At 35.2% G+C, this 14,991-nt stretch overlaps 1 protein-coding gene across 1 annotated transcript in view; it reads left to right on the forward strand.

Annotated features, from left to right (window-relative positions):
• mthfd1b (methylenetetrahydrofolate dehydrogenase (NADP+ dependent) 1b) overlaps positions 1-14,991 on the forward strand; it is a 30,350-nt gene that overhangs the window by 14,441 nt on the left and 918 nt on the right. Inside the window, exons 8-26 of the mRNA XM_051133649.1 lie at positions 35-146; positions 1,653-1,780; positions 5,089-5,186; positions 5,587-5,760; positions 5,917-6,053; positions 6,325-6,371; positions 6,453-6,560; positions 8,940-9,014; positions 9,114-9,216; positions 9,410-9,486; positions 10,265-10,405; positions 10,494-10,562; positions 10,728-10,839; positions 11,154-11,293; positions 11,515-11,556; positions 11,876-11,976; positions 13,648-13,825; positions 14,020-14,127; positions 14,747-14,899. Of these exons, the coding sequence (XP_050989606.1) occupies positions 35-146; positions 1,653-1,780; positions 5,089-5,186; positions 5,587-5,760; positions 5,917-6,053; positions 6,325-6,371; positions 6,453-6,560; positions 8,940-9,014; positions 9,114-9,216; positions 9,410-9,486; positions 10,265-10,405; positions 10,494-10,562; positions 10,728-10,839; positions 11,154-11,293; positions 11,515-11,556; positions 11,876-11,976; positions 13,648-13,825; positions 14,020-14,127; positions 14,747-14,899 (2,103 nt within the window). The remainder of the gene's footprint in view (positions 1-34; positions 147-1,652; positions 1,781-5,088; positions 5,187-5,586; positions 5,761-5,916; positions 6,054-6,324; positions 6,372-6,452; positions 6,561-8,939; positions 9,015-9,113; positions 9,217-9,409; positions 9,487-10,264; positions 10,406-10,493; positions 10,563-10,727; positions 10,840-11,153; positions 11,294-11,514; positions 11,557-11,875; positions 11,977-13,647; positions 13,826-14,019; positions 14,128-14,746; positions 14,900-14,991) is intronic.

Here is a 14,991-nt window from a genome sequence, read left to right on the forward strand (position 1 = left end):
GTTGTGGGCTGTACTGTATTTGTTTTTGTTGTAGGTGGGAAAGGCAGACATATTGGTGACAGGGATTGGTAAACCAGAGATGGTTCGCGGAGAGTGGCTGAAGGATGGTGCCATTGTCATTGACTGTGGTATTAACACCATCGCAGGTATGTAGGCTGTAACAGATGCACTTTAAATGCAGAAGTTTTTCAGTAGGAGTATACTATGTTTTCAATATCATTTACAAAGATGTTATTTTTCGGTTAGTTGTTTCCTGCATTTCCAATTGGTCTCAATCTAATTAGTGATGTCAGTTTTCAGGAATATTATTCATTTTCTTGAAAATTAATAATGAATTAATCATGTAAACATTAATGTTGATAATGCACAGTGCATGTGGAGAATGAATACAAGGCTTTCGGTATGGTGTACACAATGACGTGGAGGATACACAAACAAACAAACAATAAATAAATAAACAATCATTCAAAATTAACTGCTTTTGAATTCTTGCTCACTGTTCCACACTTTCCCTTATTTATTTTTAATTTTAGCTTAATTTTATTTAACTTAAAAGATAACTTAATTTTATCTTTAATTCCATCAAATCAGCACAGAGATTAAACAACAAGGCTTGGTGCCAAGGCTGAACTGGAATACAACTACAAAAAGGAACATTTTTGTCTAAACAGACTCCCACTGTACAGGAAAACACAGTAGTAATAAGTACTAATTCAAAGTACTAATAAACAGCCAATATGCTAGTAATATGCATGCTAATAAGCAGTTAGTTAATGGTGAGAATTGGTCCCTAAAATAAAGTGTTTTTTTTTTTTTTTTTTTTTTTTTTTTTTAAATATTGCTATATTTTACTTTAAGTTACCACTGTGTATGAAACGTGGGTAAAACTTTATTTTACGGTTTCTTAACTAGTTGCTTATTAGCATGCATACTACTAGAATATTAGCCATTTATTAGTACTAATTAAGCACATATTAATGCCTTATTCTACAAGACCGTATTCTACATCCCTAATCCTACCCAATACCTACACTTAACAACTACCTTACTAACTATTAATAAGCAGCAAATTGGGAATTTATTGAGGGAAAAGTTGTAGTTATTAGTGAGCAAGTGTTACCTGTTCTAAAGTGTTACTGAAATGTGCTATGCAAATAAACTTACCTTGCCTTGGCATTTCTTTATTGAACACATCTCATTAAACATTCACAGTGTTGTCATTACTTGTCTGGATGATCCACAACTGTTTTATTGTTTTGTGATGATTTGGAGTTGTTCATGACTGAGCAGTTCATCTATCGCTGTTTATTTATTTATTTATTTTTTTTTAGAGAAATCCTCTAGGTCCTGCAGATTCTTTGGTTTTCCAGCTTGTTCTTCATATTTGGAACCTTTAAACAAATGTTTAATGGAATGTGTTAAAGATAAAGACATGAAGTATTACAGTATAATCTTACGACCAGTTAATGCAGAAAGCTAACTAATTCCAATGGGTTCACATACTTTTTTTTGTAAAGATTTCCTTATTTTTTGGCAGTAATAAACCATAAGTCATAGAGAGGGATTAAAGGATTGTCTGAAATGTGCACTAGTAATCTGTGAACTTGGGATTACTAGTCATTCAGTCACATTTTTGTTACATTTTATTTCAGACAGCAGTAGGCCAAGTGGAAAGAGAGTTGTTGGAGACGTTCACTATGACTCTGCCAAAGAGAAGGCTGCATTTATTACACCTGTACCTGGTGGAGTCGGTCCAATGACTGTAGCCATGCTCATGCAGGTATATTGTCTGTTTCAAATGGAAATGACACCTGTTATTATTGTTGTTGTTTTTTCCTACTTGTTATACTTGATTCAGATTTTTTTCCATTAGTTTTCATTTTACTCTGCCCTTCCTGTATTCTGGCCAGCACATTCATTTATATTTAGTAACCTGAATTCTAATAAAGGCCAGAGGAAAGTGACTTACCCCAAAATGTTTCTCAATATTGGCATTAGAAATTTAAGAAATTGTCAGGAAAAGCCTCTAAACAATTTATGACATGAATTTGTGAAAATATATTTTTGTTCTATTATTACAGTACAAGCATACAGTACAGTACAGTACACTCCCTCTAAACATAAAGATATATTTCTACTTGTAAATGATCTTTAAAATGCACAGGAAGTTGACAAAAATTAAGATACTTAAATCTTAAAAGAGTCATATGACCTGATTTCATGTTTTCCTTTGTCTTTGGAGCGTTAGTAGCTGTTACTAGCTATGCACATATAACATCCGTAAAGTCGCAAAGGAAAGGAGTCTTTCCGCAGTTGAAGTAAAATGCGTTATGATGTTCATTCATGTGTATTTCATGCTTTAAGTAAAAAGAAACAACGATCGGTTCACGTATCGATTGATCTAAAAAGGCAATACAGTGAAATGTATACTACAAAACGGTATTTATTGTTTGAATTTCTTAAAAACTGACAACATTGTAAAGCTGAGACCTAGCTTTATACCAGAAGTAACCTGCTTTGTCTTGTCTGTCGGCATGTTGTCAGTTTCCTTTTTTTTTTTCCGCGATGTATTTTTCATTGCATGAGAGCATGATGTGTGAGAGCCGCATTGTTTGTAACTAAGGACTAAGGAGGGCGGATTTTTGCAAAGGGTCAATTGGGAGGGTTTGGCTGTCGACTCAGGATCTGTAGTTGCAGCTACCCAGCAAGAATCGCATCTCTACTTCCTTTCACATATTCTTTTTAAAGGGGTCATTGATTATGAATGCACCTTTTTAACTTTAGTAAGTGTATAATGTGCCTGTTTGATCATAAACAACATCTGCAAAGTTATGACGCTCAAAGTTCAATGCAAAGGGAGAAATTGTCTTGGACAGAATTCTCTTTGTAAGGCCTATAATAAAAGGCATGACGTTTCCAGACAAGGTGCACTAGCGAATCATAACACACTGGGCCAGCTAACCAATCTGAGCCCATTCTGAATTTCTGAGGGAGGAACCAAGAAGCCAACAGACCTTTTTTAAGAGAGACGGAAAAGCAGTGTCGAATGAAGGTAAAATATGTGAAAAAATTAATGGTGTTTTTTTTTTTTTTTTTTTTTTTTTTTTTTTTTTTTAAACAGAGCATGAACATGTTACAGTGCACCCCATAAACACAAGCAAGTCTTTGAAATAAGCCGGTAGACCACCTCTTCAAAACTTGTCTACTGTGCATCTGGCCTCACAGTCACAGAAACTGAACCTTCACAACTTTTGGAGATTGATAGAGCTTAGGTCTATTTGGTGAGAAAAATAATGGATAATAAAGAGGCCAGTTGCAATACAAGGTGAACTGGAAGGATATGATCCAAAAGATCATGGGTAGTTGCCCAGTACATTCCTGACCTTTCAATGTTCATGGAATTCCACTGAGCACACCTGAATCTCCCTGCACCCAAACCAAGGGGACAGGCACATAGAACACTTAGGAATGGGGGATTATGTAACTAATGTACAGGCCATTAACTTATGCCTCTCTTTCTTCTCAGTCCTCCATGTAGGCATATAATGTTGTTTGTATTGTCTGTTGCAAAGTACTGCCAGTTTACTGACATTACTGAGTGTTTGGCTTCTCTGCCTATATTTGGATTGCTGTTATGCCCTGTCTGCTGATTGGATTATTACATTGTGTTTGACTTTGTGGCTGGACTTTGACCACGCTACCTGCCCTGCGCTTTGGCTTTGTTTTGCTGTGTTTGGAGTTAATAAACTGCCCAAATAGACTTTTAAGCACTGCCTAATGTGAGTTACGCCTGACAATTCCATGATTTCCTGCATTAAAGGGCACCTATTATGCAAAATCCATTTTTACATGGTGTTGGGACATAAACGCCCCACTCACAACTGCTGACTGACAGTCCTGCATTGCCATAGTTTTCGCCCTCAGCGAGTTGTCTTCGGTTGTACACGGTTGTCTATTTTCTCTGCACTCAAGCAGCTGTAACATCAACAATGTCTTGTAAGCGATCCCTGTGTTCTGTGTAATGCAAGACTGAACATAAGTTTTTATTTTCTTATCTGAGACACTGAAGAAAGAGTGGATTACTTTTATTTTTGAATGTAATGCACCTCAAAATCTACCTAAATACGTTTCTATTTGTACAAATCCTTTGACTCCAGACTGCTTTGTGAATGTCATGTCATTATTGCGCATAGCTAACATTTTAAACTGTATTTTTGTGAGTACGTTATCTAAGTATTTCAATTATTCACAGTGCTGTTGAGATTGGGTCACACTGTGCTGTTAGTTTGGTGGTGCTACCGACTGTTTATTGTTGTAGGTATGCAAAGCAGAGATATATACTACTCCCTTTTCTGTAGACGGGGCGGGAAACGCAGCTTATTTGCATTTAAAGTGACACAAACCAAAACAGCTTTTTTTTTTTTTTTTTTTTTTTTTTTAGAAATGCTGCAAAAATGACTTTTTCCAGATGTTATAAGACATGATCTGTGAGGTATTTTGAGCTGAAACTTTCTGGGGACACCCAAGACCAATTTTATGTCTTGTAAAAGAGCCCTTTAATTTTGAGAGTCATTTAGTGTGCTACACTAGTCTGATGGTCTGACTCATTTGCTAAGCAGTTGCTCCTAATTAGAGCCAGGAAACACCACAACCATATTTTTATTGTAACTTTCTAGAGGGTGTACTAATTTTTGTAACATGGCATCAGCCACCTTTATGCCTTTTATGGGGTATTTAGATAAATTGCAATTTAATACAATGTTGTATCGTTTTAAAATATATTGGTTTCAGAGGGAGTGTACTCATTTATGTTGTGTACTGTGTGTATGTATGTGTATATATATAAAATATATAAAATTATTGGCAGATACTTATTGGTCCAAAACCTGGCCGGACAAAGCAGCAGCGTTATGTTCAATCACTGTAAGAGGCTATCCATGAAATCATTATTAAACCTCACATCATTTACTCTTAAGTTTCTTTTTTAGGAGATTTTGCACTTAATAATCTGAAATATTTTAAATCAGTGAAGTTACTTGTCTTTATTAGGGTTTCTAGGCAATTCTGTGTTTGCTTTTCATTTCTCAGAACACAGTTCTGAGTGCCAAGCATTTCCTTCAAATACAAGAACCTGGGAAGTGGAATATAACTTACACCAAACTCAACCTGCAACGGCCTGTTCCAAGGTTAGATGCATTTTTTTTCCTTTTAGTTATAAAAAAGACAAAAACAAAAAAATTATATCCACAGCCATTGAGTGTGTTGATGATAGTTTACAGTGACCGTGCACTGTTAAGCTTAAAACAAACAAACAAACAACAAAAAAATATATATAAAAAAACATATAATATAAACATGTAAAACATATAAAAAAAACAGTTCGTTCCTCAAACAAATCAGTTGCATGGTGCCAGAAGATTTAGAGCACATAATTTATATGGACTACTGTTACAATTCATGCATTTCTATTCTGATTTTTTTTTTTTGTAATTTATGTACAAGTCATTGAAATAAGCAGCTGTTCCAATAGTTTTATTTTTGTTCTCATCATTTTAAAAGCTTGTTTGTTCATTTTTCGTCATGCAGTGACGTTGCCATCTCTCGCTCCTGTGTACCTAAACCCATTGAATGTCTTGCTAAGGAAATTGGTCTTTTCTCGGATGAGGTTGAGCTCTATGGCAGGACCAAAGCCAAAGTCCAACTGAAAACAATTGATCGACTGCAGGCTCAACCTGATGGGAAATATGTGGTTGTTACTGGGTATTTTTTCTCCTTTTATCTCCTTTTCTCTGTCTCCATCAAATGTCATTTTTCATGTAGATGAAAAATAATTTCACGCTTTGTAAGCTTGCATAGGATTGTATGGAGTTGGAGTATGGATACTTGTGTAAAAAAGTAACATTTTGTTTAATGCAGAATCACTCCGACTCCTCTGGGTGAAGGAAAGAGTACAACGACAATAGGGTTGGTTCAAGCACTTGGGGCTCATCTCAAACTTAATGCATTTGCATGTGTGCGCCAACCATCACAAGGTCCTACGTTTGGCATTAAAGGTAAATAACGCTGATGAGACATACAGTAATACCAGATTGGTTACCTTTGAAGTGATATTTGATCGAACAGTGTAATAAAATGATATACAACTTTAGTAAATATATCAATTTTTGTTTACCAAACTTTTGTTTTGTAGTACCACATAGCAAAGGAAGTAATTTCTGTGCACTTGTGATCTTTTTTTTTTTTTTTTTTTTTTTTTGTCAATTTTCATTGCAATGAGAGCAACTACAGAAAATTAAGTTTATACATTAATTCTTATATCTGTAGGTGGTGCTGCTGGTGGGGGCTACTCTCAAGTTATTCCTATGGAAGAGGTATTCTTTCTGCATTAGATTCTTGTTTGATTACTAAAGATGTATAAAAATATGTATTCAGTCATGGTGTTCTCTTCATAGTTCAATCTTCATCTGACTGGTGACATTCATGCCATCACAGCGGCCAATAACCTGGTAGCTGCTGCAATTGATGCTCGTATGTTTCATGAAGCCACCCAGTCTGATAAGGTATTGTCTGTTTTTGTTTATTTATTGGATCACTGATATCACATTTTGATGTGATCAGGGATGAATTTTTGTTAAAACTTCCCTTAAATGCTGAATGAAAACACTGATATTACAATACATTGATGCCGACAAAAGCATTTCTGTCTGCAACAATGCAAAGTCGTTATGCTTCAAAAAATTGTACTGCTTGTGATGGTTAGTTTTCTAACTGCCAGTACAGTTAGAATTTTAAAATATTTTAACTGGAAAACAAATAATAAAAATGCAGCTGAAAAACTTCAGACTTCATGTTTGCTATAGTATTTTTCTTTTAATGGTTTTGAATTGATGAACAATATGAACAATATGTGTACGTGTCAGCGGGCCCAATTTTTCTTCTATATTTATTTTTTGTTTAATTTAATCAGTATCACTGAATTTACTTAATTAAGTCTTAATCATGTAGAGGTATGCCATTCCAATATATAACCCCATTTTTAGAAAAAAATGGTACATTTATTGTATGTTGTAAATATAAACAAATTTTAATACTATAAATATTAAAACATTTGACAACACACTCCAAACAAGTTGTGTCAGGGGCATGTTTGCAATGGTGTTACCTTTGTTCCTTTTCTTTTTTTTTTTTTTTCTTTTTTTTTTTTTTTGTAGCAATCAAAATCATAATTTGTTTATTTTTACAAAATACAACACTGGAAATATTTTTCTTTGTAGTTTTTTCAGTTTAAAAGTGGTTAAAGAGAAATGACATATCACAGATTCTTGTTTGTATTGCATTTTACAAAATGTCCCAACTTTTTTGTAAAAAGGATTGTAGATGTCACCTTAACATGTCGACTATATCACTTGTTTAATTTAATTTTTTTTTTATTTAGCACTGTCCTGAGTAAGATATTATACATAAAAGATGTTTATATATATGTAGTGCACAAGACAAAAAAAATAGCTGAAATTATTAAAAAAAACCCTTTCAAAAGTTTGGGAACCCTTGGTTCTTAATACTGTGTGTGGCTACCTGGATGATCTGTGACTGTTTGTTGTTTGTTTGTTTGTTTGTTTGTTTAGTTTTGTGATGGTTGTTCATGAGTCCCTTGTTTGTTCTGAACAGTTAAACTGAGCACTGTTCTTCAGAAAGTTCTACAGGTCCTGCACATTCTTGTTTTCCAGCATCTTTTGCATATTTGAACCCAGCGATGACTGTATGATTTTGGGATCCATCTTTTCAGACTGAGGACAGTTAAGGGAAAAGGTTAAAAAAGTAAAAGGTTAAAAAAGGTTTGTTGCTCCAGAAGGAAACATGATGCATTAAGAGCCGCGGGGTGAAAAGTTTTTGAATTTAAAATTGACTTAATTTGTCTTCTGCAAGTATCTTGTGTTACTTCCGAAGGGCAGTACTAAATGGGGAAAAAAATGTATATTAACAAAATAAGAAAAATTTGGACATCTTCATCCTGTTCAAAAGTTTTCACCCCCGGCTCTTAATGCATTGTGTTTTCTTCTGGAGCATCAGTGAATGTTTGAACCTTTTTTAATAGTTGTGTTGAGTCCGTCAATTTTCCTCAGTGTGAAAAGATGGATCTTACATGGACTTTTTTTTTTTTTGTCTTGGGGACTATATGTAAACATCTTTTATGTAAAATATCTTACTCCAGACCATACTATATAAAAAAATAAAATACATTTTGTATGATCTCTCTTTCACAGATTCTGCAAGGGGTTCCCAAAAATTTTGCATGCCACTGTACATCCTAAGCAGTTTCTGTGGGTAGTTCACCTTAAGTAGCCCAGCTATCACATACGCCATGTACTTTTAACGCAAAAAAGGATTTACAGTAGGCCTATAAAATATTTATTTTTAGGTCTATAAATGAACAAATGACCATTGTGAGTGAGTCACAGTATAAAAAAATATTTAATTTTTTAAAAGTCAAAATGAGTTGTCACATAAACTATTCCACTGGACTAGACATGCTTCTCTCCTCACTTAAATGTGTCTCCCAGTCAGTATTCAAAGTGTTGTTTTAAAAGTTTTATTCCCCTTTTCAGTCAATTATCGGACTCACAATTTTGCAAAACAGAAACGCTGATAAATTCATTATCTTCATGTGTCTTTATCATTGACGGTATTCTAAGCAGAGCTATTATGTTGCTTTTACACAAGACATTAAGACAGAGATCATGTCTGCGTCCTTAAATGTGGACCTTGTGTGATGATCAACGTCAGAAAGTGCTAAGATAGCTTGATGAAGAAAGATGAGCAAATTAAATGTGCCCCTGCATCATTGTGTAAACTGTATTATCTGCGTAACATTTGAGAGTTGCTTATCCTGCAGTGAAAGTCCAAATCAACAGCTAAATATCACTCTATCACTGCACTAGGCACTCTTTAATCGGTTGGTACCCTTGACTGAAGGTCAGAGGAAGTTTTCTCCAGTTCAGATCAACAGACTTGAAGTAAGAGTAATGTTATATCCTCCTCTCTAAGGTTTATGTTAGATTTGCTCTGTCATGCTTTCTGTAATTTTATGTTTTTGATGCTCCTCGTATGCATAGAAACTAGGTATAAAGAAAACCGACCCCAGCACATTAACAGAGGAGGAAATCACACGCTTCGTCAGGCTGGACATTGACCCCGAGTCCATCACTTGGCAGCGAGGTGCAATAGATTGTGTATTGGTTTTTTTTATTGTTCTTATACTAGCTAAAATAAAAAATTAAATGAAAGCTGAGTGCACCTTTACTAGAACATTTGTGTAGATTGCTATACGATTTGATGTTCTAAACATTATACCTTTTGTACAGTGTATATACACATTTGGTTGAAATCTTTTATCTTTTATCTTTTATAGTGCTGGACACAAATGACCGTTTTCTGAGAAAAATCACCATTGGACAATCTCCAACTGAGAAGGGCTTCACCAGAACTGTGAGTATCACCAAATTATCAAATGCTTTACATACTTCTGAATAAGCCGACTCAGGACACTTGGTTATTTAATTTCATGAAGCCTGTCCAAAAATAAACCACATAACATTTATAATGCCAAAGATCCTTTCAACAGGCAAATAATTCAGGCCTTTAAAACAGGTTTGTAAAGTTTTTATTTAGTTGTTTAGGAGCAAAGTACTGTATGCACAAATATAGTTTAAACATTCTGTTTGTTCAAAAGTTACATTTGACTTGCCAGACACAACAAAGCACTCGTGGCGCAAGATACTGCAATAGCCAAAGGCGTCCACCTGATTAACGTTTTGGTGTTCTTGTTCAAAGAAATTATAAACCGATAGAACATGACAGTAAACACAAATAATGATTCTATTTAACAGATTCACTTTCACAAAAGAATTTTAAGGCAGGTCTATAAGTTTGCATTTACACTCCACTTAATGCGCATATGTATTTTTAGGATTAAATTCTGCATCTAAATATGGTTATTAATCCAAACACTTTGCAGTGTGTTGCTTGTAGCATGAGAAATAAAACGTAACTTAAAATGTTTATGAAAGCAAGCAAAGAGAGCTCTTTTTATAATCACTGAAGTTATCAGTCACGTCATTGCGAGTTCACTGAACTCTGCACTCTTGCAAAAATGCTTGTTGGTATGGCTGCAATAAAAGCCATATCCTCTTATTTTAAGAGTGTGTTCAGGCCAGGCCCAGTTACTTTTTTGTTTTTTTTTTTTTTTTGTGGTTTTGTTTTGCAGGCCCAGTTTGACATCACTGTGGCCAGTGAGATTATGGCAGTTTTAGCTCTCACCACCGGTCTGGCTGACATGAAGGAGAGACTTGCAAAAATGGTGGTGGCCACTAGTCGCAGTGGTCAGCCTGTCACCACCGAGGATTTGGTGTGCTGCTGTCATTTGTCTCATTTTATCTCAAATGAAACTGTCTAGATGTTCATACTGTATTGATTCTGTAGTCTTTGTGTCTTAGGGAGTGTGTGGAGCTCTAACAGTACTCATGCGAGATGCCATCAAGCCAAACCTCATGCAGACACTAGAGGTAAGAGGAGTTGTTCTAGGCCTTGAGGACTTCATAGATGAATTATCTCCTATTCATGCTGACCTCCACTAGTTGCTTAAATCAGTTTTCCAGCTGTTTTCTTGTCACTTCTTTCTGTGGTGTTTTAGAGGTGTGTCTTAAGTCTTTGTTTGAACAACTGTTTAGGGAAACCCTGTGTTTGTTCATGCTGGACCTTTTGCAAACATTGCACATGGAAACTCATCAATCTTGGCTGATAAAATTGCTCTGAAACTAGTTGGACCTCAGGGATTTGTGGGTAAGTTACACAAACCAAGCGAGCTTTTTTGTTTTGAGAATAAGTTAGATGTAGGGGAATGGGTTGTTTTTCTTTTTCATAATGGTATAATTGGTTTATCTTTTTTTCCCGCCATTTTAAAAAGTTCTTAAAAAGGTCTTAAAGTCTTAAATTTACCCTCACATAACCTGCAGAAACCCTGCAATAGTTAAAAAGGACCAAAAGTACTTATGGGACGTTAATATTTACAAAATTGTGCAAAAATTTAATTGTTTTGGTTGTCATGGTTCCTATCAGTTTGAATTCTTAGAGAGTTTATTGTTGTTTTCTGCCAGTTACTGAAGCAGGTTTTGGAGCAGACATTGGGATGGAGAAATTTTTCAATATCAAGTGTCGCAACTCTGGTCTCAAGCCTCATGTTGTGGTCTTGGTTGCCACAGTTCGAGCCCTTAAGATGCATGGAGGTGGTCCAACGGTGAGTCAGAGAATAACACCTCTACTGTATAGTGAGAGAGAAAATACAGATTAAAAGAACTTTGCCAGCACAGGCAAATGAGACTTCAAACTCCCTTTTATATGTACAGAAATTTATTTACTTTTTCTTGTAGATTGTCATTTTGTCCCACCTCATTTTGTCCCAGACATGTATAATTTTGTACAGGGAGTTGATAAATGTGCATTGCATCTTTTCTGCAGGTCACTGCAGGCACGCCACTGCCGAAAGAATATATTGAAGAGGTAAGATGTTTTCTGCTAGTCTGTGATCTTGTAGATAATGCAGTCTGGTTTGAAATATGTTCTGGTCATTTAGATGGATACAATGATGATTTGAGTAGCTAAAAATGTTGATGTTTTAAAACTTTTAACTAGTACCATTACCATATGTATAAAATTACTCATAGCATGATGACAGATTTTGGTCTATGGAATACCCACCCCATAACCCACTGTAAAGTTTTGGGAGTGGCAACTACATTTAACTGAATCACAGGAGTCACTTCAGAAACATTCCCAAAACTTAATGTGGTACTGATAAAGTCGGTTTGATATTTCACAGAATCTGGCGCTGCTGGAAGCCGGCTGTAGTAACATGAGGAAGCAAGTGGAGAACGCTCAGCTTTTTGGGGTTCCAGTAGTTGTGGCTGTCAATGCTTTCAAGTAAGACTGCACCTGCTGATTAAACCTGTATGGTACAGATTTCTTTTAAGATATTGGCTTTATGCAGAGTAGGGAACGTTAAGTGTGTTTTAATGTCCATCGAAATTCCTCAAGTTTTGTCTGTTGAGTAGTTTTACTGTTATTACGATGGACAGAAATACTTAAAAATGGAAGTAACCCAAAAAATATTTGTCACTACTGCTTTGTCAGTTAAACCAAGAAATCTTCTGAAATCCTACAGTAAAAAAAATTGGTAACACCTTAGATTAGGAAACACTTAACAATTACCTAGTTGCGTGTTAACATGCATATTACTAACATATTGGTGGTTTATTAGTACTTATAAAGCACATATTAATGCCTTGACCATATTCTAGATCTCTTAACCCAACCCAATACCTAAACACAGCTACTACAACAACTGCTTTACTTGCCATCAATAAGCAACATATTGGGAGTTTACTGAGGGAGAAGTACTATTAGTGAATAATGAATGTGTTACCAATTTTTTTTTTGTTGTTGTTGTTGTTTTTTTTTTTTTTTGTTTTTTTTTTTTTTTTTTTAAGTAGTTTACTGAAAGTTTACTGTCCACTGTGATCATTGGGTCAGTGAGAATCAGATCTATCTGATTTGTAAGTGAATCATTCAGACTGGTTTGGTAAACCAGAACAACCTTCAGTCAAAAATGTAATAATATGGACATTTGTCACTTCTTTAAATGCTTCAAGGAGACCTGTCAAGATAGGTGGATGTCAAGATTAAGAATTACTAGACTTCAGATTGCATATATACACAAACAATTTCAGACTGAATACAACAACATGTCATGTAAATGCCTCACTGTATCTCGGACAAATTGAAAAATGCTACAATAATGTAACGTCTTTGAATTATTTTATGGAATGTTTTCTCAGCAAATATATGATTCAAGTCCATTTATGATTAATGTGATTAAAATTTGCTGTCCATTCACAACCCTATCCTTTAGCCAACGACATGTTAGACTGTGTGACTAGATTCATTTGAGTAAAGTGCTTGGGAGTGATATTGTATATCATTTGGGAATGGACCACTTTCACTGAGCCTTGTGAAGCCCTCGGTTTTGAAATAATACAGCTCAGTTAATTCCAGTTATGTATATTTTCATTGTGTTGTAATTATATAGTTGACTTAAACACTTTTGAAAATATCCAGATTTTGAAATCATCCCACAGGCTCTCATTAGGAGAACAGAGATTCTGATGATTACTGTGTGCTAGATGATTACTTTAAATTAGTAACCGTGACCCTGCAGTGTGTGCTAGATCTAATTAATAATATCAGAATGAATCTTTATTTATCATATCATATCATAAGTATTAAATATGTTACTCACTTCATTCAGCCAGTTGCTGGACTGTGGCAGGTTAGTGGGGAAAAATATTCATAGGAACATTTGAGCAGGTTGAAGATAATTCATGTTAGCGCAGAGAATATGATTAATGTAAAACATAGTAGTAATCTGCATTTTTATGAGAAACTGTCTGTGTATGCGCGTTAAACGCTGACCGGAAACTCAAGTAGAGCATGGTAGTGGTGCAAGTAGTCCACTGAGTTTCCAGACCATGTTAATCAAACTGCTGTATAGCCCATATGTCATTCAAACTGAATCTTGCTGTCTTATGTATGCAGGACAGACACAAAGGCTGAACTGGATCTGATCTGTAAACTAGCCAAAGAGGCAGGAGCGTTTGATGCTGTGCATTGCTGTCACTGGGCTGATGGGGGCGCTGGTGCTGCAGAACTGGCGAGAGCAGTGCAAAAAGCTGCAGACTTACCCAGCAGCTTCAAATTTCTTTATGACGTTGAGGTAAAAAACAAAAAAACAATTCTAATGGTTATACAACAATTATATCATTTTTGTAAGTGATAAATGTATCAGTTTTATAAATTTGCAGGGTGGCATATATTATACACAATATTAGATGGTTTACTTTGTAGTCATATTTTATAGACGTACACATCCACACAGTTTGCTTATTCATTTCTGTTGTTACTTTACAGTTACCTATTGCAGACAAGATCAGAATCATTGCACAGAAGATCTATGGTGCAGATGACATTGAACTTCTTCCAGAGGCCCAGCACAAGGTGGACCTGTACAGCAAACAGGTATGAATAGCGGATTGATTATCGCCTGTAAAGTAAAGCAGCATGAACCACTTTTACTGACTTTTTTATTTTTTAAATACTGAATGTACATTACATTAAATTACAAATTACAGAAAACTTGATATTGATGTTGCTGCATGAGTGTTTTTAATGCAACGTCTACGGGAATGTTGCCAAATTTGACATCGCTCTTCAGACCAATGCAATTAATCTCTAAATATATTTGTATCTCTTTTGTGAAGTCATAAAAACATTACCATAGGTTTTATATTTTGCGGGTTAGAACAAAAATGGTATTTGCTGCACATTCCATTTATCACTGTAGACATTTACTCAGCTACACGCATAAAGACTTCCCCTTCTGAGAACCCTGCAATGTGAAAAGGATCCATTATACCCCATTGTATTAATGAAACCCTTATTTGGGGGGGAATGGAAACCACAAGTAATCAGCTTAGAAACCAATATCATGGCTGATAAACAGGGCTGGATAGTGGAAGTAGGACTGGGGGGCGTGGGGAGTCTGAACCATATTTGTCTCATTACGGGTCTTTCAACATAAGGTTGCCATTATGTTTATAAAGCTTTTTTTTTTTTTTTTTTTTTTGTCTCCCTCAAGGGTTTTGCTGGTCTACCCATATGTATGGCAAAAACTCATCTGTCTCTGTCACATGATGCTGAAAAGAAAGGTGTCCCCACTGGATTTGTTCTTCCAATTCGTGACATTCGTGCCAGTGTAGGGGCAGGCTTTCTCTACCCCCTGGTTGGCACAGTAAGTAGCGTATTATGAACATTTACATTTTTTTTAAATCTTTGATTTTAAAATAATTTGAAAAACACAAATTAAACTATTAATAAATTAAC

Source organism: Labeo rohita, chromosome 17 (assembly GCF_022985175.1).
Source record: "Labeo rohita strain BAU-BD-2019 chromosome 17, IGBB_LRoh.1.0, whole genome shotgun sequence".
NCBI classification, from domain to species: domain Eukaryota; kingdom Metazoa; phylum Chordata; class Actinopteri; order Cypriniformes; family Cyprinidae; genus Labeo; species Labeo rohita.